This window comes from Trichechus manatus, unplaced genomic scaffold, assembly GCF_000243295.1.
Source record: "Trichechus manatus latirostris isolate Lorelei unplaced genomic scaffold, TriManLat1.0 scaffold00029, whole genome shotgun sequence".
NCBI lineage: Eukaryota > Metazoa > Chordata > Mammalia > Sirenia > Trichechidae > Trichechus > Trichechus manatus.
In genome coordinates, this window is record NW_004443965.1 from 6,634,025 (window position 1) to 6,656,907 (window position 22,883).

The 22,883-nt window shown below is 38.4% G+C and overlaps 2 protein-coding genes across 11 annotated transcripts in view; one reads left to right on the top strand and one right to left on the bottom strand.

Annotated features, from left to right (window-relative positions):
• Window positions 1–22,883, bottom strand: part of IQGAP2 (IQ motif containing GTPase activating protein 2) — a 333,035-nt gene that overhangs the window by 72,598 nt on the left and 237,554 nt on the right. For all 10 annotated transcript variants that reach the window (XR_002823745.1, XM_023729491.1, XM_023729494.1 and 7 more), the window contains 3 exons: window positions 10,736–10,826; window positions 6,224–6,391; window positions 4,063–4,205 (listed from right to left, as the gene is read on the bottom strand). Coding sequence is in view for 9 of the 10 variants with exons in the window: in XM_023729491.1 (XP_023585259.1) it covers window positions 4,063–4,205; window positions 6,224–6,391; window positions 10,736–10,826 (402 nt within the window). In the remaining variant the exon portion in view is untranslated. The remainder of the gene's footprint in view (window positions 1–4,062; window positions 4,206–6,223; window positions 6,392–10,735; window positions 10,827–22,883) is intronic.
• F2RL2 (coagulation factor II thrombin receptor like 2) lies at window positions 10,843–20,831 on the top strand. Its single transcript, XM_023729499.1, has one exon. It carries the CDS (start codon window positions 18,299–18,301, stop codon window positions 19,367–19,369), a length of 1,071 nt encoding a protein of 356 aa, XP_023585267.1. The 5' UTR covers window positions 10,843–18,298; the 3' UTR covers window positions 19,370–20,831.

Here is a 22,883-nt window from a genome sequence, read left to right on the forward strand (position 1 = left end):
TTCCTCCCCAGGCCAGAGTAGGCAGATCCCTGTAATGAGCTGGGGAAAACTCCAACAGTGGTCTGGGAAAAATAAAATATTCAGGGCAGAAGGAAAGGGGGAAGAGAGAGAGAGAAGACAAGCGCTATCGTGGCCAGATGGAGGAAATCTAGAGGAGTGAGAAGAAAGAAGGAGAGGGCTTGTGAGAAGTCTTTCTGTGGGTTATGAACTGGGTTTACTTTCGTGTTCTTTGAGAGATGCAAACACAGACTGGACTCTTATCCAGTGCAACTGAGACCAATAGTTGGTTAATTTAAATAGTCAGTTAAAAGTAAAATCATGTAAAAGCTGCAGAAATACCTTTAAGAGAAGACATACATATGTACATTCATTGAATAAAATTAGTAATTTCAGGTCATTTAGAAAAAATACTTTTTTTGGGGCACTTTCTGCTGTTGTTAGGCGCCGTCAAGTTGATTTCTGACTCATAGCAACCCCATGTGACCGAGTAGAACTACCCTATAGGGTTTTCCAGACTGTAATTTTTATGAAAGCAGATCATCAGGTCTTTCTCCCACGGAGCCACTGGGTGAGTTTGAACCACCTATCTTTGAGTTAGTAGCCTAGCGCTTGTTCAATGTAACATAAAGTTATGTCTAGGGCATCTCTGGCTCCCACCTGAGCAATTTTTGGCTCTGAGCTTTAACCTTTTGATAATTCTTCTTTATAGCTGGTTCCATCTGCTTCCATCATAGCATTTGTTTTATACTATCCATATTTCATTTTTCAACAAATTAGCGGTATCAATCCATTGCTATAATGTGATTTTCTTATAAATTGTAGGATCTTTGAATGTCTGAAATGAGTAAACAAGTTATGCTCTTCACTATCTTCTTGTCATTCAGAATTTTTGGTAGCATCATCAGCCTCAGGCCATGTTTTCTTCTGAGTTTTAGTAAGTCCTGTATTGGTGACTGACCACAATACTGCTAACTGAAATATTTTTGATGTTGTTGACTTTTGACTAGTCTATAAGATCTATATTTGTATGTTCTAAAATGGAACTCAATTATTATCGGTATTTTCTTTTTAAAAATACTACAATGCCTGGATCCAGCAGTGATTTTCACATCTTTTGGGTCCAATGTTTTGGTCTCAAGTCCAAGTCAAACTTGGTGAACATTCCTTTAAGAGTATTTCCCCCTGGGAAGCATTAGTCATTTTTCGAAGGGTCTACCTCTCTCTGTTAAAGTAAATCTGTCTGGAGTCACTAACTTGTGTTATTAAAACCAGAGCAATGGACACATGATATAAACACCCAGAGCAGCTAGTGGCTGTGTCAAAAACAAAGCCAAAAGTAGAACAGTGGAAAAGATACTAGACTGGAAATTGGGAGCACTGGGTATAAGCCTCAGTTTATTAACAAATTAGATGACTTATAGAAATCGCTACACCCACTCCGTGCCTCAGTTTAAGGAAAAAACAAAAACAAAAAATAAACTCATTGTCATCAAGTCAATTCCGACCCCATCTGTTACACAGTAGAATTGTTCCATAGGGTTTTCTTGGCTGTAATTTTTACAAAAGCAGATCACCAGGACTTTCCTTCATGGTGCCGATAAGGGGGTTTGAGCCACCAACTTTAGGTTAGTAGACGAGCAGAAACCGTTTGCACCACCCAGGGAACTTGACGCAGTTTGCCATCTAAAAAAATGAGGAGTGACAATATTTGCTCTACCTCCACTCAGAGGATTATTTAAGGATCGAACTGATATGAAAGTGCTTTGGAAAGTGAACCTCTACACCAACACAGGGCACTTGGCTATGCTTATGGGTCTCAGAAGAGCTTATCGGAAGTGCTACACATTCTTCGGGTATTTGTGGGCAAACCAGTTGAGAGAGACTCTTTTGGCCATAATAATTCGTTTCAGACATCTTGTTACAAGAGTTAGTTTCCAATTTCACATTCGTTTGACTTTCTTCTGTTTCTTCACGGCTTTCCACCAACCTCACACAAAACAGAAGAATCTCTTTATTACAAATGCTTACATAGAAGGCCATTCTAACAATGCCTTTTGTTGTTGTTAGGTGCTGTTGAGTCGATTCCGACTCCTAGGGACCCCACCTGACAGAACAGAACTGCCCCATAAGGTTTCCTAGGTTGGTGGTTCAAACGCACTCAGTGGCTCCGTGGGAGTGAAACCTGATGATCTGCTCCCATAAAGATTACAGTCTAGAAAACTCTACGGGGGGGTGGGGGGTTTACTTTGTCACATAGGGTCGCTAAGAGTCAGAATCAACTCAACAGCACCTAACAACAATCTTTACAAGAGCAGATTGCCAGGTCTTTGTCCTGTGGAGCTGCTGGGTGTTTTCTAACCGCCAACTTACTGGCTAACAGCTGAGTGCTTAGCCAGCCACTGCGCCAACATTGCTCCTTATTCTAACAATACCTACCTCTCTATTTATTTTCAGCTAAGTCTCCTTTTGTTTTACGGATTTCTACCAAGCATCTAGTTCCTTGTTTCCATGTTGTAAGAAAACAAATAGTACAAATCAATAAAACCATGATCCTAGACAGAAAGGTCAATCTGTTATCAATCCTTCCCCCCCATTCCTTTAAGCAGGGAGGGTAGAACTAAAAAATGAATGACATTAAATGGCCCAGCCCTGAGACTGAAAAGAATCTGTGGCCCTATTTTTCTGTATAGTGCTGCTCTAAAGCTATTTGTTATCTTTTTTTGGTAAATACTCAGCCTTGATTTTTTTGTACATATAAAAACTGATTTTTTTTTAATAAGGAATTAGGACTAAAATGGATAAGACATACATACAGAGTGAAATCATTACGTGCCCTGAGACTTAGGCCAGTCTTGTAAATAATAAAATGAATTGAACAAGAGATTTTAACACCGACCATTTAAATGAGTTTCTTTCTCCTGTTTTTAATATATTACATACCCAAACATTTAATAATGTTGCTGTATATGCTAACTAAAGCATTGTTTCTTTACTTCCAACAGAAAGCTCTAATAAGTACAATTTATAGGCCTTTGGTTAAGAAAGGATGTTGGGAGGGATAAAGTGCTTTTGATAAGTAATATCTGGTAAACCAAAGCTTTCAAACATATGTCAAGGATTAGTTAAAAGGGATCTTCAATGGTTAAATAAAAAATTTTAATTAATTATATCGTGTTTAAACTATGGTTATTTGTATATGAGCACATGCCTAATATTTAAGATGTCAGTTCATCCAAAATCAGGTATAAAATGCATTCACTTGTGTTGTTAGCACTTACATTTGGACATGGATACATCCAAAGCTCTAGAAATCACTTTCGTTTAAATAGGGAAAACATGCTAAGATGACCTTCTTAGAAGATGTTGTTGTTGTTAGGTGCTGTCGAATCAATTTTGTCTTACAGTGATGCCATGTGACAGATTAGAACTGTCCCACAGGGTTTTCTTGGCTGTCATCTTTACAGGAGCAGATCGCCAGATCTTTCTCCCATGGAGCTGCTGGGTGGGTTTGAACTGCCAACCTTTCAGTTAGCAGCAGAGCTCTTAATCGTTTGCACCACCAGGGCTCCTTTTATTAGAAGAAGCAAACGTTTAAGGTTTATCTGTCCTGTTCTTTGACCAGCTCTGTCCTCTGCTCCTGAAGCCATCTGCAGCACCCTCTGCAGCACAAAATGTAGAAAAACAACATTTTGGTTGGAAAGCTATCATGCTAAGTTGCTTGCTGAGAGGGGGGAAAGAATACAGAAAGCTAAGGGTATTATTACAAGTTAAGTTCAACTGTGTCAAAGAAAACCTGAAAATCTATTTCTTAGGATAATCTACCATCCAAAATAAGCCACAAAAGCTTTCAGTTTTTGGGTTTGTTATGCCTATATGGAGAAAATTCTAAAAGGATAATAACCACACAGTCACGTCCAACTGCAGTTCATGAAGATTTTACTCCATATCCAGACTTCAAGTAAATCAATTAATTCCTCCCATTATTTACATTGACTCAAAAATAGAAAAATGATCACACTTTTTTAGTATAACACAGTTTTTCTTCAAACATCGTCTTCCTACCTCAATGTCTTTTCCCAGGAGCCATGATTGTTTAAGCGAGGCATCTTCAGGCATTTTCCAGGAACTCTCTTTCGAATCAATGTTGTAATAATACTCATATTGGTCCTGCAGGGTGCATTTGAGCCATGAACCTTCACCAGATACTGAGGAAATAAAAGAGTATTCCATTTTACAGAGGAACACTGAGACCTGAAGCAGTAGTGTAGTTCTTTCAATATGCAAAATAATCTAATGAATATGTTTTTCACAAAGCATTCAGATGGTCTACACTGGGATCATTAGAAATGATCCACTAACATGGACTGAATTCTATGTATTCAATGGGAGTTCCTTGCTAAGCCAAGGAAAAGGAGGAGAGACAGATGTCCAGTGCTTGTTTTGGATCTGAAATTCTTCATGAGGATGACAGGCATATAAACGGGCCAAAGAGAAGGAAAAGGAAATCAGGGATATATGTCCCAGGTAGAAGTGAATAACACTACCAGTAGACAGAAACCAATGAGCAAGATCCTCTTTGCTTAGAAAGTCATTTAGTAACTAAATTAAAAGCTTCTCTGATAAGGAGTGGCCTAAAAGGACTGTGACTCACATTTAAGGAGGGCCAGTGATCTGCGTAAAACCAAAGCAAAAGAAACTCACCTTGGAGACAAATTCATATAAAGTACAGAACGGCATATGCACAACATGAAGGTCACTACATAGGGACAAAGACAATGCATGGTCCCTTTGATTTACCTTGCTCTACATAACCACACAAAATAATACATGTTAGAAGGATTTAATTTTTATTTTTTGGCGGGGGGATGAAATATCTGTGGCAGTCATGACTTAAATTGGTCAAGAAGAACGCCTCTTTCTCATGAATCCATAGGCTACGCTTCATATTTATAAATATGTTTATTTTGTTATATGGTCATGACTCCCAAACCCAACAACAGTGAAAGTTCTGACTTAGGTCAAGCTAAGTGAACTGCTGCCAAGTGAGCATTAGACTCATTGCCTTTATAAGTAAATTCAAGTTCACATGAATTTCCACATAAGAATACTTAAACGGACTCAAATAACTAAGCAGAGGTAACTTTAAAGCCCTTTATAGTGTGCTGACACTTTATTTGGTTTCAAATGTCTCTCAGCCTTTTCTTCTATTTGTTAATACCCAGGAAGGAAGATGTATCTCTCTCCAAATGGACAGTCAGACAACAGCTGTTCATCTGTATGGAAATGCTGGACTACTAGAAAATATATTGTACAGTCAATTAGGATGTCCACAGTAATAATTTTAAGTCACTAATAGGTATCAAATTCATAAATGCTTTTAGAAGAATAACCACTCTTCTTAAGGCAACTCTCTCAGTGGAAGGGAAAGAAGGTAAGCAAAGATGATGGAAACATATCTACTTGATAAGAACTGAGAAGTGAGAAGTTCTTAGTAGGTTAAAAGTCAGCTGCTTGGCATTAGAAGGCTCCATTTGGGTTGGATGTCAGTGGATAATAGAAAAAAAGAATTCCTATTTGTTTTCATATCTAGTTTGAATATATAATACGACCAGAAGCTGAGGAGAGCTGGTTTCTAGCCCAGGGTCCAAGTATTTATTCCCAAAAAATGTAGTTAGTTACTGGAAAAAGGCTAAGCATAGGCATTTGGGGGAACCATAAAACAGAAAGATTCCTGTTAGTTAGGAGGTGGTGAGCATTCTAAAAGGAGTATACTTTTTAGATGCCTTCAAGAAAAAATTATATCTATATGTAACAGTTAAGCCGAACTATAAGGCTGAATGATCCACCTAAAGAGGAACATATCAGCTTGGGAAAGAGGAGACATACTAGAACCAGAGGAGAAAGAGATAAGAATAAATCATCCTCTTCACTCCCAGAACAATGTTCACAACTCTGTTTGGGGGGTTATAGTCTTTAACTGCTTGGAAAGCTTCTTTTCTTTCTAAAACAAGGGTTGGCAAATTTCTTTCTGTAAAGAGCCTTCAAAACTTATTAGAATGCTACAGTAATGAAAACAGTGTGGTACTGGCATAAAGACAAACACATAGACCAATGGAATAGAATTGAGCAACATTTTTGTCTTAAAATTAAGAAACTATAGTATTACAGAAATCATCACATTCACAATTATATTTACTCTGTACTAAGTAAAGAAAAAGCTTACCATTTTGAGATTTCTGTTCTTTTGCCTTCAGAAGAGCATCGTAGTACTCGTTAGCACACTCGGGGATTATGTCATTTGCATCCAGACTGGAAGATGTCAATACAGACAAAGTATCACTTGGTTTTCGTCTCTCCAAAAACTGGTTAACGTCAATGACCAGAGTAACCCCTGGGTAATGAAAATAATGCTTCTGTTAGTGGTTTTCTTCAACTTTCCTTAAAGGCATGCAAATATATAATTTAACCTTTTGGGAATGGAATGCATTGGTATTAAACCTTTTTACTCTTCACTGTTGTTGTTTTTGTGACTTTTGGAGACCCCATGTGTTACAGACTAGAACTGCTCCACAGGCTTTTCTTGGCTGTAATCTTTACGGAAGCAGATCATCAGGCCTGTTCAATCTGCGGTGCCACTAATGGGTTCAGGCTGCCAACCTCTTGGTTACCAGCCGAGCACAAACTGTTTGCACAACCCAGGAACCTTCATTTTTACTCTGAGAGAATGTACCACATATACCCAAACCAGTCACCAATTTACCTACCAGTTTAGGTTGTAAAATAATAAGATCCTAGGGAGCATGGTTTATTAAAATTGCACTATTTCCTTACTCAATATTGGTTACTCTCGTGTGGTATCAAGATACTAGGTTTTGCTTACTACGGTAATCTATGAAGTGGGGTGAATGCACCCCAACAGGAGATATGCAGCTTTGATTAGGTCGTTAATCAATATTTGAGAACCAGTTTTATAAAGACATTTATTTATCTTAGAAAAAGCAAAATGCTATTGAAGCTGTGGACAGTCTGATATTCTTCTGTATAGTGGTGTCATACTTCATGACATTGTCTTAAACAACCTAAACAGATGTCCTAGGCAGGCACATCAGGTGGATGTGTGCAATGGAGTCCAGAAACTTCATTCTGGAACCAATTTAGACCTAGAAAGCATTTTATCCCACTTCAAGTTTCTGTCTCTCCCCATAAATAAAACTACACCGAACTCTTGGGTGTCGAAAGAAAGTTAACTTGGTGAATTCTTTATGATCTATGTAAGAATGTTCTGGGTCAACCAATGGAACTACTGTTTACACAACCCGTGTACACACTGTTAGAAATATAGAACAAAAAAATGGAAGAAATCAGGTAAAAATATTTTATAGATGAAAAGAGATGGGAGAGGTAGATGTATTTTTTTTATACACACATGCCAAAGTTAAGCAAACCAAAACCAAACCAAACCTGTTGCTGTCGAGTCTACCCATACAAGTGCTAAATGGCATACTGTTGTCAACAAATTATGTTCACATGTGCATATCACTATGAGGGCTGAATGGGGCAAGAAAAACAGAGTTCTGACCATCAATAGCCTGGAATTGAAATCATCCAAATATGGAGGAAGACACAAAGACTAAAGAAGAACTTCCGTAGCAAAGTCCAATAGTTTCTGAATAAAGGTATAACAGTTATGTCCTCATGCTTACAGAGGTTAATAGGAAGCAAGTAAACTGCTCCTCTTTCCTGTTCTTCAGAAAAGCTTTGTAGAATAGGGAAAAATGGGGGTATTAGCATCTGAGAAGTTTGTGATTTGAGAGATGCAGGAGTAAGTAAATGGCAAAGAAGAATACTCACATGAATTACATCTGACAGCTTCATCTCACCATCTAACTCAGTAAAATGTAATTTCTTTAAAAGGGGTTATTTTAGAGGCATACATTTCTTGCTTATAGTATGTTCTTTATCATCAAATATTGATGTGTAAGGAGCTGGGCCACAGGTTAGTCTTCCAGATAACTGCAGCTTACTCCTTTATGTATCAATAGTTATTCTAATAGAACTATTTCCCATAAAAATCTAACATGTGCCTTGGAGAAGATCATAAGAACGGAATGGTCTCTATCCTGCTTACCCTTTTAGCCATTGTTCTTGGTATATAGTAGGTGCTTAATGTTTGCTGAGATCTGCCAGAAAAATTCTTTGTGTCATTAAAATTATACTGTGTTATAATACAAAGAGTGATACTTTCAAGGACTATGGAGGTATGTGGACTTACTTGCTCCTGTATAATCTGTTGCCATCAAGTTGATTCTGACTCATGGCAACCTCATGTGTTACAGCATAGATGCTCCATAGGCTTTTCTTGGCTGTAATCTTTACAGAAGCAGAACGCCAGGCCTTTCTTCCGCAGTGCCACTGGGTGGGTTTGAACCACCAACCTTTCAGTTAGTAGACAAGCGTAAATTGTTTGCACCATCCAGAGACCTGCTCCTGCACAACATGGCCTCAAACCTCCTATGTTTTTTAGTTTTTTTCCCTCTTCCTTCACTACCAGCTAATTCTTCTTGCTGCTGTCAGTGTGCCTGCGTATGGCAGCCCAAACACTTAACCTCCTTGTAATTTGTTGCTTCTGCTGTGCTCCAAGTTTGAAAGAGAAACAACCAAGCATATTAGAGTCATGCCTAAGATAAGAACAAATAGACCCAAAGTGTCTGGCCGAGGGGTCCCCATTGAATAAAGCACGTTAGCTCCTATACGCAGGTTTTAAGACATCTATTTGACGCTTTTTTGTTTAATCTGTGGGTTTGTGGTTAAGTTTCAGATAGTTAAGGATGTGAGGTTACTGAACTCCAGAAAGTCAGGTATGTTCCTGCTAAGGAACAAATAAGAAACCTTCCATAAATCTCCCAAGAGATCCAAAAAAATGTCTGCTGTACACTTTAAGCAATATACCAGCAAGTTCTCTCTAAGGTATATATTCTCTGTGTGGGCAATACCACCCCAACAGGGCAAAAATTGGTCCTTGTGGGGTGTGTGAAAAATATTTTTATGTATAAAGCACAGATCTACATACAGTACATAAACAGATATATGTGTCTGGTAATAAAATTTTATGGTGGGGGCGATTAGGAAAAAAATGTCTAGAAGACTTTTTAGGGGCAACAATGAAAAATGGTTGAGAAACACTGCTCTAAGGAGTCATAGTAGAGGCAAACCTACTTCACATGAGCAAGAACCTCCAGTGAAAATGCACACTGAGTCAAGTGAAGGAGACTTGGGCTACTCTGCCCTTTTAAATTTTGCCTGTGGTAGAACATATGGGCAAACACATTTCCTTTTATCAGATGATCTGGGGATGGGTTTGATGCTTACAACACATGACCAGAATCTGTTTCAAGTCTTCATAAAAAAGGATAGAAAATGTTTTTAAAATTAAGATTAAATTCCTTGTTGAAAAACCGGAAAATTCTCATTCTAATGTCAGAGTGTGGATGGTTTTCAACTTCAGAACAACTTTTTTGTTGTTATAAATTGTAGAAGTAAGTATATCAACTCTCAGAGAGACAGGACAGAGGGAAAGGCAGGATTTTCAATGCACAAGTGCGCAATACCGAATCGCACATATCCGAGAAAACCTCTTGCTTTTTATAGTTAACAGGCCGTGAGTCTCAATGTAGTAAACAATCAATGTAACATTTGCAGGCCAAATGTAAGAAGAATCCACAACAGAAGGAATAAAATACCTTCTTAAATTAGTTTGATCTCGACAAGAAACATCATTAACCATTTTAGGCTATTTGAGTGCCTGTATAGAGCAGTTCTACTCCGCACGCAGGAGGTTGCCATGAGTCAGAATCAACTGGACAGCAACTAACAACAAAAACAATTACAAACTAATTTCTTAAATTGTGTCTTCAGACTATGGCTTCTCTTCACTTTTACATTTAAAACTTAAACCTCTTATATATGTGTCTCAATTTTAATTTTAATTTTTTCTTAAGAACTAGACTGCTAGAAAGGGAAGACTTCTAAGTTCCTAAGAGTATAGAAGTTCAGGTTGGAGAAATTCAGATAGTGTTCCAGGCTAAGGAAATAAAAACCAGATGTTTCTCACAGATGCTTCCAGAGTTTAAAAGCACATCTATGAAGCAAGACTAAGGCATCTCAGCAGCATCCTACAACCTGACACAACCTAATAGATTCTAAATTATGCCATGAATGGACAGGTTAATTAACTATACTTTTAAGAATCTTATTTAAATTTGTATAGGTTATTAGTATATTTTGAGTATTAGTGTACCATTTAGAATCTGTTTTAAATTTTCACAGAAGTTTTCATACCATATCTCCTAAAAATTGAAGCTTAAAGTAAAATTTTTTAATCATTTGAATCATGGAAGACATGACAGAGAGAATAGGCATTTATGAAGCAGAAATGGGCTAGTTTCCTAAGGATCAAGATAAAAAAGGATTTGATTCAGTTATAAAATTTAAGAGCTTAGATATCATTTTTTGCTCCCTGGATTTTGTTCAGTAGCATTCCGAAATACCGGAGACAGAATCTAATCTCTGAACACAGTACAATTAATTAATCTTATTTTTGTATAAATACACATCCAAGGACTAAAACTTGGGTAAGAGAGTCCAAATCTTTTCAGAAATTAAAAATTACATGATTCAAGCATGTAACTAAATTTTAAAAAGGCAAGTTCAGCAGTGAAAAAAGGCAAGTGCTCACATTTTTCTGCTCGGTCCTTGTCCATGTTGGCCTCGTCGACTGCTTGCTGTATCTCATCCAGCCAAAGAACATTAGAAGCAGACTCAGAGTCCTGGAAACAATGTCACAGAATAAAAGAAAGAAAGAAGAGCAAATGAATGATGAAACAGAACGAATAACTGCTTATCAGAAGCCATTTTATATTAGTTTCCACAAAGTTTTATTTAGCAGCTACCAAACACTGTTACCTACTGTAAAAGCTACTTATGAAATAGAGCCAGTCTGACCACTGGTCACTTCTCCACTGTCACCTCTCAGACGGCTGCACTGGTCTCCTATCTGCTTTTGTTGCTTCGAAGTTTGCCTTCTGCCACAGTAGTCTTCTACAGAGAACCAGATGATCTACAAATGTACATCTCATCACAGTCAGTCAGTCCGTCCTCTGCTTACAATCCTCCAAAGGCTTCCCACTGCAGTTAGAATGAAGCATAGCCTCCCTTCCCATGAACTGTGAAGCTCTAATGATCTGGCTCTACCTACCCCCTCTGGCTTCACCTCACGCCCCCTCTGACTAGTTTTCTCTTTTAGGCTTCAACTCAAATGCCTCCTCCTCCACAAAGCCCTCCCTGACTGCTCTAGTTAAATACTTCCTCCTCTCCCCCAATCACTCTAACTGTGGTTCCCAAACTATGTCCCAAGATGCCCCAGGGTAACATGGGGTATATTAAATTTGAGGGAAACACGGTGATACATGACATTTATAGAACACTAAGATACAGAGAAACAAACAAAGCCATGGTGATTGCCCTCAAGGGGTTAACAGTCTAGTAGAAGAGACAGACGTGTCAAGAAATAATCATTATACAACATATTCAGTGCAATACTAGCTGTAGACACATAACTAGAAATAGCTAAGAAGGGATTAATTTGTGGTAGGAGTGCTGAGTTGCTGGTGGAGGATGGCTTCAGAGAGGAAGTGACAGCAGCAATTAAAATGTACTGAATTATCTTACAGTTCTGCCTTTGGGTTGATTCTGATGATCCTGCTACAAATGCAATTCTAACATCTAATTTATTATGTATGACTTCCAACTAGCAACTATGCTTTACAAAAGCGTGTCCAAGATTGCAAGTAAATTTTGCTATCAGGAGGTAGAAATGAAATATTTTTAGGGAGAATGAGTCATTTCACTTAAAAAAATGGGAATATTTGCTTATGTGTAGGAGCAAGTGTTGTGTCCTAAATCCTAAAGCAAGATAGTGATGAGTGGGAGGTAGTGACTCTGGGCTTGGAGCCATAGGGTGCTTTGGAAAACCAACTCTATCATTTAGGACTCAAGATGGATGGGAGCAGGAAGGAAAAATAACGTTCTCCAGCTCTACCCACAGGCTTCTAACCCTATTTCCCTCAGAGGCTAAAGTGTGTGAAAAGGGCTCTGAAAATGAGAGAAATGACTGTTGTTATTTCTTCCTGCAACACCCAGGCTGTCAGAGACCGCTGGAGGAAGGGAGGCTTGGCCCTGCCTCCACAATCATCTCTAGCCAGACCTGCCACATGGGACCCATCAGCTGTCAGTAATATGTTCCATTTCTTTTGAGAATGTATGGGGAAGTTTCAAACAGGAAGCAAGATGGGAAGCAAAGACTAGAGGAGGTATGAATGGACGGGGGAGTGGGAACTATTTTATTCTGTGTTTCCAAGCCCAAAGACAATTTAACATTTCTTATTCTATTGTCTAAAAAACTAAGCTGTATACAAGTTCATTTACATCTGTCTTATTTACCCATCTTCCTTCGTAACTTACCACTGCAGAAGAAGCACCAGCACAAACTATCCAAATGAGAAGAAAATGACAATACCCCTTTGAAGTATTAGGTTTACAAGTCAAGCTAAAGAGAGATTTTGCAAATCAAATGAATTTAAGTCAACAATTTAAATTGTGACACATTAAACTGAAGATACCCAAAACAAAAACAAACCTGCTGCCATCGAGTCAATTCCGACTCATAGCGACCCTGTAGGACGGAGTAGAATTGCCCCGCAGGGTTTCCAAGGAGCATCTAGTGGATTCGAACTGCAGACCTTTTGGTTAGCAGCCGTGCTCTTAACCACTGAGACACCAAGGCTCCAAACTGAAGATAGAGTTAAATATAAAACCAAGAGTAAAAACTGAATTTTATCAAAGTAAAATCTCCTTTCCAAAATTGCATTACCAGAAACTGGAAATAATTTCATTTTTATGGATGGCTCTATCTCCAGCTAAACAGCCAGGTTCAGCATATGAATTACAGATGGATTAAATGAACAGAAACTAGGCCATGTGCAAATCAAATAATAAATTCCTGAATTTAGATGATTCCTAGAAAATTTTCAATTAAATAAAATGTATTTTTCATATTTTTTTTGTTATAATTTCTTCAATATGGCATTCTTTTTCAGTTTGTGTTAGCATACATTATGTAGCTGAAGTATTAACCACTTACCTTTGATTGTAAAAATCTTGGTTTGATGAGATTTAATTAGAAGCTCAGAACACACTGAGCAGTGGCAAAAACAAACAAAACAAAACCCCTCAAAACTAGCAAACGAAAACAAACAAACACAAATTCACAAAATCAAGTTCTGGCTAAGCACTGATGACAAATTCAGGCCAATGTGACACTAATGGAGAATTTTCAAAGTAGTCAAGCACCCAAAACTTTTAACATCTTACAATGTTGATCTTCCATGATTGGTTAAATTTATAATTATGTAACAGAGCTCAAGAACTAACTTTTGAAACAGCTGGGAGAATAAAAGAAAGGATAATTTCGGACAGCTCAGTTATGAAGTAGAAACTGCGCTTTAAAAATGGGTAAAAATGAGAGATGGGGCAGATTCAAAACTAACTGTTCGCATCAATTTTCAGCTGCCTTCTGTAAAGGACCGTATAAGTTCTGCTTTCTTTTTTAAATGAACATAACTACACTGTGTGGGAATTACAGCCTATTCAAGACGGATTATTAGGGATGAGTAAGAGTTAAAGGACTTTCTTGGGTATCACGTAGCGTGCTTCTGTTGGCCAGAGGCTCAGCCTGAGTCACTGCATACTGAAAATCAGTGGTGTCACACCCTTTCCCTGCAGAGGACAAGGCGAGTTTCCTGCCTGCAGAGCACAGGGGAGCAAACTTCTATGGAGACGGATTTCCATTTACTGATAGCACATGGAACTGATGCGAAACCGTGCTTCCAACTGTGTTCTGTAACTTTATACATCTGATAACCATTTGAGAATTGGGACTCAGGTCATCAAAATGAAAGCTCTCATGTTTGCAGCTGCTGGGCTACTGCTTCTGCCGTCCACTTTCTGTCAAAGTGGTAAGCTCCTTCTTATGGGGTGGCGTGGGGGTGTTGGTTTATGTTATGCATTGAGTCAGCTGAACCTAATTTTCTTTACATTTCACACAAACTACAAACCAAAAAAGGCAGAGCTTGATCTTAGTTATTAAATGGTGAAGTCATGGAAGTATCTACAGCTTGTTCACTCTTTCAAATCTTGCCACTGACTAAGTGTTCTCTGCCGATGTTTAAAAAATTTGTGCCATAATCAAGATTTTAGGTATCTACAATTAAGCCAAAAATCAATGTTCTTTGTGAGAAGTTTTTGGCTTTTTAAGAATTTTCTCTGATTCAGCCAGGATAGTACTTTCACAAGGGGTAAAAAGAAAAGCCCTATGTTTATACCTCCTGGTATAAACAAAATGGGGGGAAACAGAAATATTGCTAGACAGAGCAAATCATCTGCTTTCAAACGCCAGTGATGCTGAGATGTAAATAACAAATCAGCGTTTCCCAAATGAAATATCTTTTTGACTTTCAATGGTAGGAGCGAGTTCTCTCATCCTCATATATGAATTTTTAATTTTAGAAATCAGATCTCCCAAAGGGCATTATTCAACTGTTAATGAGTTTCCTATTTCACCTATCACAACGTTAGCCTGTAACCTGCTTGCTCCAAAATTAGCAAATCTGTGATTGGTCTGTACCCACAACCTTCTACTGTTATGTCATCTCCAGTCAACACTGTTAAGAGTTGGAAGGGGGTAGTGAGGGAAGACTACAGTGAGAAAATCACCACCACCACCCTTGTAAGGGACTATTGCTTAAATTGATAGTTGGAATCCCAGAGGTTATAGAAAAGTTCTAAGAGAATTTGCAGACAGCAGCAGCACATGCGGAATCTATGAATAGGATAAGTAAATGCTCTTTCTGGCGCGGATGAGCCAAATGCTGAGCAGCAGAATTGCAAAAGAACAGAGGTTTGTGGAGGTGGTTCCTTCAGGATGCTAGTGGGCTCTGGTGAAATTGAAAAGAAGGGAATTTAAAGGAGGTAAAGTAAGTCAAAACAAGTGAATGTGCCTTTTTTGATTGGGGTAGGGGGAAAAATACGAGGCACTGAAGGAAGGAACCATTACCTAGTGGCTGAATTTTGGATTAGTTTTCTTCCATGGCCTTTTCTCAGATAGAAAAACATTTCAGAAACATTATGCCAAATTGAACCTGTATAAAGAATTCAAATAAAGTTTGTTTGTTTTTTTTTACATAAAATTTTACATTGAGTCCTATTTTCAGGAACTGGGCTCTAAGGAATAAAAGATTTATTTACGCTGAACTAGATCTGGAATTCTAGTAGAAAATGGAATCCAGTCAGCTTTTCACAAACACAGTGACTGGTATACGTTTTTAGGCACCATGTCTTGCTCAATCACAGGAATTTCTGAAAACAAAACACTTGGTTTCAGTAGCTCTCTTATCAAATCCTGAAGGGATTACTTGTACAGCATGTTTCTTAATCCATCATTTTCCAGTTTTGTGTCCGTCTTTAAAAGCAGTCTCTGTGGGTGACGTTGGTGCAAGAACATTTCCAAAATACACAAATGAGTGGAAGGACTCCTGTGGCTGAACGGAAGTCTCACACAACATGCCTTCAAAGATGGCACAGAAGAATGCCACCTCCCACATTTTTCTTCCCTTTTCTTTAATCGTGCTACCTTTCCTTAAGTGACACCGATCACCCACATGTGCCTACTTGTTGAGGTAACACTCTCCCTCTACTTTACATGCTGAATTCAGTTGTGCAATCTCAGGCTTATGAGAAAGGCTTCATTTCACCTTAGGGCTAACTGCTAGAGATTAAAGCAGGAAGAGAAACTATGAATGAGAAACGGGTTACTAAACACTAACCACAAATTTTCAACCAGTAGGAATTCAGAGGTCATGTGAAAAGACGTAACTGGCAGAACATTGACCTCTTTAATTAATAAGTATGAGGTTATATTTACCATCTTAAGGTAACATTAGAAATTTGAGAGAATCTATTTTCTATACGGAGTTCCTGGGTGGTGCAAACGGCTAATGCACTCTGCTAACTGAAAGTCCACCCAGAGGCACCTTGGAAGAGGCGTGGTGATCTACTTCTGAAAAATCAGCCATTAAAAACCCTATATTGTACAGTTCTACTCTGACACACATGGAGGTGGCCATTAATCAGAACTGACTCACCGGTAACTGGAATTTTCTATACACATCAAAGATTAATTAATGGAAAAATTGTATCATGATAAACAGGTTTGACCATTCAAGTTTGTTTGTGTAACTGCCTTTTCAGAAATTAGGATTACTAATATCTGCATGCAATGTAATGCCAAATACTTATAGTATGTGGTTGATGTGTTTCTATGCTTTTAAAATTCATTCCTATCTTCTAAGGCACCATATTGATTTCACCTTCTGATATTTGTGACCTTGCCCCTTAAAAATCAGGCATTTTCCGTAAAGTTTACGTTTAGATTCTTTCTTCTCACATCTCTCCCTAGACCATCTCAACTACTTCTACTAAATCAAACTACAACTTCTATGCAGACTAATAAACCCATACCTTTAATCTGGGCTCCTGGAATTTTGGACACTACACTTAGTCTTCCAACCCTGCCAGCCATTTTCATACATTGCTATACCACCCACAATTCAAACTCAGTAATAGTAAAACCTGAGATTTAGCTTCCCCTCAGTCTTGCTCCCTTGTTCCCGCAACTCAGTTAATGGCATCCTCCTCCTCCAAGTCATCTGGAGTAGAAGTCATGAGTCACTCTTTTGCCTCCTGCCTCTCCCTTACCGCCCCCCACAGTCCATCAGATGACGAGTCCCTTTGAGCCCTCATCACTGAGTCTCTCGTGTTCATCCCTCCTTTCCACCACCATTGCTCTCATTCAGTAACTCATCATCTTCAGTTTGAATGATTACAGTAGCCTTTAAATCAGGCCCCCTTGCCTCTAGCCTTTCCACTCTATTCTTTACACTGTCAACCAAAGTCACCTTAAACACAAGTCAAATCATGAGTGTATTAGTTTCCTATTGCTGCTGCAACAAATTACCACAAACTTAGTGGCTTAAAACAACACAGATTTAATATCTTACAGTTCTGGAGGTCAGAAGTCCTAAAATCAAGGTGTAGGCAGGGCTGCACTATTTCTGGAAGCTCTAGGAAGAGAATCTGTTTTTTTGTCTTTTTCAGCTTCTGGATGTTGCCTGCATTCCTTTGCTCATGGTCCCTTCTTCCATCTTCAAAGTTAGCAGCATTAATATCTTCAAACCTTTCTCTCTGACTTTGATTCTCCTGGCTTCTTCTTATCAGGACCCCTGTGATTACCCTGGGCCTATAATCCAGATAATCCAGGACAATTTCCCCATCTCAATTTCCTTAATTACACCTGCAAAGCCCCCTTTGCCATGTAAGGTAACATATTCACAGGTTCTAAGGATTAGGATGTGGAATCTCTGGGGAGCTACTGTCTACCAGACTGGTCATTTCTCTGTTGAAAATCTTGTATGTGCGATCCCTCAAAATTTATGAATAAGCACATGATTTTTTAGGAAAGTTCAGAGGCCCTTCAGGAATTTGGCTGTAATCTACCTGCTCAATATCATCTCCTGTAAGACAATGTATTTATGCACCTGTCTGCTAGCCTGAAAGTTAGTAAAGATAGAGATGGGATTTATTAAAACTTTATACCACTGGTATGTAAGTATGCAATAAACATTTGCTGAATCAACTTCAACACTCCCAAATCCCATGTCAACTCACAGTATGTCTTTGTCCGTTCATCACCTACCAGAATATTATTGATCTATTAAATTTCAACTTTATGAACCTTGCTCACTTTTGCTCAAGTTCATCTTTTCCTTGACATTTTGCTCAAATACCTGAATCTGTTAACTACTGCCTGAACGCCTACAGAGTTCATCATCAACATGACATTGGCCTATAATGGTCTGATGCACTATTTTTGTCTTCCCCACAATATATATAAACTCCTTACTTGCAAGGTCTCATCTAGTTTCTAACAGCTCCTGCAAGGATAGCATGGTGCTGGGGTATATGTACTGTTGATTGTCTGACCTATAAAACTTTTTTAAAATAAAAATGACCCTAATTCTAGAACTACAGAAATTATGCAGCATAAGATACTTAGTTTTATTTTCTCCTGAAGCGCAGATATGGTTCTGCAACAAATCATATACTAATACTTCTTTCAATTACAGGCATGGAAAATGACGCCGACAACTTGGCAGGGCCAACTTTACCTATTAAGACCTTTCGTGGTGATCCCCAAAATTTTTTTGAAGAGTTTCCCTTTTCTGCCATAGAAGGCTGGACGGGAGCCACCATAACTGTAAAAACTAAGTGTCCTGAAGAAGGTGTTTCAAATCTCCACGTGAATAATGCTACCATGGGGTATCTGAGAAGCTCCTTAAGCACCAGACTGATACCCACCATCTATATCCTGGTATTCATGGTTGGCGTGCCAGCCAACGCAGTTACCCTATGGATGCTCATCTTCAGGACCAGATCCATCAGTACGGCCATCTTCTACACCAACCTGGCCATTGCGGATTTTCTTTTTTGTATCACACTACCCTTTAAGATAGCTTACCATCTCAGTGGGAACAACTGGGTGTTTGGAGAGGTCATGTGCCGGGCCACCACTGTCATCTTCTATGGCAACATGTACTGCTCTATTCTGCTCCTCGCCTGTATCAGCATTAGCCGCTACCTGGCCATTGTCTACCCTTTCACTTACCGGGGGCTGCCCAAGCGCACCTACGCCTTGCTAACATGTGGATTAGTGTGGGCAATGGTTTTCTTATATATGCTGCCATTTTTCATCCTGAAGCAGGAGTACTATCTTGTCCAGCCCGATAGCACCACCTGCCATGATGTCCACAATACATGCGAGTCTTCATCTCCCTTCCAAATCTACTACTTCATTTCCTTGGCATTCTTTGGGTTCTTAATTCCGTTTGTGGTCATCATCTTCTGCTACACAGCCATCATTAGGACACTTAATGCACATGATCATAGATGGTTACGGTCAGTGAAGGCAAGTCTCCTCATCCTTGTGATTTTTACCATTTGCTTTGCTCCAAGCAATATTATACTCATTATTCACCATACTAACTACTACTACAACAGCACTGATGGCTTATACTTTATCTATCTCATAGCTTTGTGCCTGGGTAGCCTAAATAGTTGCCTAGATCCATTCCTTTATTTTCTCATGTCAAAAATCACAGATCATTCCACTGCTTATCCTACAATGGTGAAATCATCTTAGAGAACGAGGAAAGCCATGTGTGAAAATATACATTCTTGGGATAACATACGCATAGTGCAAGGAGCTCTATCCTATACTTACATGTAAGTACTCCAAAGAAAAAATGCTTCAAAATTAAACGTCACAACAAAAGCACAATTTTTTAAAATACTTTATCAGTATTTTGAGACTACGATTCATTAGAAAAGATTTTGTCACTTTCTTTGTGACAACTTACACGTTTCCATTTGTCTTCTGGTAGTTTAAATCCTTACACCTCCAAATGAAATTCTCTTCTAGTTTTTTCTCCTTCCTATTTCTGTGAGTGGCAGTGCCATCACTGAAATTTAGCATCATGTTTTATTCTTCTGTCTCCTTTGATTCTCATATGGGTGGCTGATTCTATCTTTGCAACTTCTGCTATCTTTGTAATGTCTCTCACTAGGATCCGAGTCCCACCTTTGCCTTCTAACCATTCTCCTCACTGCCAAGCTACCCTCCATTTCGCAGGTAATTGCCAGACTAATCTTCCTCAAATATCACTTTGAATCCAGTACTCAAAAACGCCATCTCGAAATCTGTCATTGACTATACACTGCTTCTGGAACAAATTATAAATTTTCAATCTGGCATTCAGGGCTAACTTTATTATCCTTTTTCCTGTTAAACCTTGCATATGAGGTAGGCACAGGCTAAACTTCTTGCTTTGCTGTGATCTAGACTTCTCCTCTCTTTCTCCTGCCTCTGACTAGAAAGCTAATTCTATCATTTTTGTCCCAAGTTTGTCCAACTCTTGAAGTCCTCAGAGGACCGTTCTTCCACTTTTATTACAGCACTTTTAAATAGCTCATTTACAAGCAAATAATAATTCCATAAACACACATAAAGCACTATGTGTATAGTGGAGAAGGTGCTTATCCTCTCCCTTCTTTGAGCTCTGTGGCAACCCCAGGGTCAAGTCTTCTCAGCCTCTGTGGGTCCTAGCCCCAAGCTTTGCAGACCATGCTGCTGGATGCATGAATGAATAAAATCCCAAAGCATCCTAACAGCATGAAAGCCCGTTAAAGTCATGCTGAAAGGGCAAGGTGGTCCGTATTGCACAGAACATCACTTCTGGTTGGAGATGTTAAAAAAAAGTAAGGACGATAAAATAAAAGTATACTCATAAGGTCATTTCAAATTTTAAAATAACCCTTCCACTATTCCTTGCATACATATAGTTCTTAACAGGGAAAACTGTGTTTTATTATAAATGTCCAGTATATTGCTGTAGGTGAATAATTATGTTTCCCTTTGCTGAGGGATTAGCCAGAAGTGGGGTATTGGTGGTTAAGGGTGGGGTGGTGTTAGTGAATACGAATGAGGTTAAGGAAATCTTTAAGGATGAAGGATTGTGGAGATGCCATTTACTTTTACAGTAGGAATGTGCATTGACCATATACTTTGTAATAACCAAGAAAAGAATTAAAAAAAAAAAACCCATCTAAATGCATATTTGTGAATGGGCAGAGTTTTCTTAGTTCCTTCGTATCTATCTCATTGGATTTAGGCAAAAAAACTTCATATGAAGACCCTGTACAGCTAAGTGTGTGGTTATGTGAAAAATGCAAATCAGGTAAACACTAAAACAAGCAAGAAAAATCTAAAATAAGTTTTAAGATGAAAAAACATCATTGGAGGGAACTGGCTTTTGCAAAAAAAAGTTATCAACCATAACACAATTTTACCTAAGGGAAAAATACAGCAATATTTGTTTATTAAAAACACAATTTTTTTGGAGTAAACATATAAGTAAGCAAAACAGAGTATTTTGGTGGGATATAAATCATATACTCTCAAGAAAAGCCTTCAATTTTAAAACAGCTCCCAAGAGAATGCCTCAAGGGAATAGACGTAGAAAGTGTGTTCTACTCTGCCAAGTGTATGTCAACATCCCTACCTCACATCCTCTCCCCAAGAAACAAAAGGAATCAAGTACAACACAAGGTTATACTGGAAATACTGTTAAACAGGACCAAGAATCCACAACTTATGTCACTGTCCTCAATCTCTGGTAAAACTGAGTACCTGTTTTCTGAAGACGCTACTCACAGTGATCTTTCATGGCTGTGTACCTTGATACAAGTTTTACTTTACACTGATGATACCAGTGACGTAATTAATTTTCTTCCATTATTTTCCAAGGCTAGACCTTGGAAGGCAAGGCACAAAAATACAACCATAAGAAACACAATCAGAAAATTCCAGGTATCAAAATAGCAGAGATTAAAAAACAAAACCAAGATCCTGCCAAACAAACAACCCAATCAGATTTTTCCAGGGAAAAACAACAGGTTGAGAAAAGAAAGCTTCAAAAGCAATGTGCTGTAAAGGAAAACTGTGCTTTAAAATAGCAGTTTAACCAAATTTGATTCATTGCTTGGAATCATAGTGTTTAAAATCTGTTGGCAAATTGCCAATATAGGCTAAGTCTGTAATTTTATAGACCAAAAGTGGTTAAATGGGTGTGTATCCCATTTTTATGCACACAGAAATGTAAACATGCTTTTTTCATTTAACAATATACATATTAAAGATTGCTCAATATAGATCCACACATCTTTTTTAATGTATATCACTGTATGGATATGCTAGAATTTATTTAACTAGCCTCCTCTTGATGGGCATTTAGGTTGTTTCTGGTCTTTTGCTATAACAATGTTGTAATAAACATCTTTTTCCATTGGCCTTAATGCACAATAACATGTTTTTGAATTAGACAGACCTGAGTTATAATATGTTTTTAGATGGCTTTGGACAAGTTGATTAACCTTGGTTTCATCACCTGTAATGTGGCAATAATGATACTTACTTCATAGGACTGTTAGGATTAAATGAGATAACATACATAAAATATATATCATGTCTGGCAAAGAGTAGGTGCTCAATAAATGTTTGCTCTAGCCAAAATATGTTTCTGTTTCAGATGAGGCAGTTCCTGGGTTCTAAATACTTATACAGGGGTGATGTCTACCCCTTTCAGTTGGCACCTGGGTATATGGCAGCCACAAGTAGCTGGGTCCCAGGTGGCATCACTCCTACCCTCAGGTGACAGGTCACACAAGCCTCAGTCCAGTACCCTTCCAACAGTGGCCAGTATCTGTGGGACTTCTCAAAACATCAGTACATGTCCTGTAGCCAGATAAAACCCACTATTCTTCAAGAGGACAATGGCCAGGTCAGTTCCCTCCCATGCCCAGAAAATAACATGCACTTCCCACCTAGAACTGCTATTATCTGCTAATATCTCTCTATTATTTGCCTGCGTCATTCTGCTCTCTACCTACTTAACCATCTCTTCCTTATCTTGCAGGAACAGCTTCTGTTCTATTTCCATGCCAACTTCTCTTTGGATTCTAGTCTACAACAATTCCAACCATCTCTCAATCCCTCTATGTAGCCTTCAATTTGATACTTTGCCACATACTAATCCCTACTGTTATTTAATTACACTTTATGAGAATGCCCACTGCCATTTCTAAGCATCTTGAGGGTA

Excerpts from the sequence above, each read along its gene's own strand:
- F2RL2 (XM_023729499.1), top strand. The coding sequence starts at position 18,299 with ATGGAAAATGACGCCGACAACTTGGCAGGGCCAACTTTACCTATTAAG.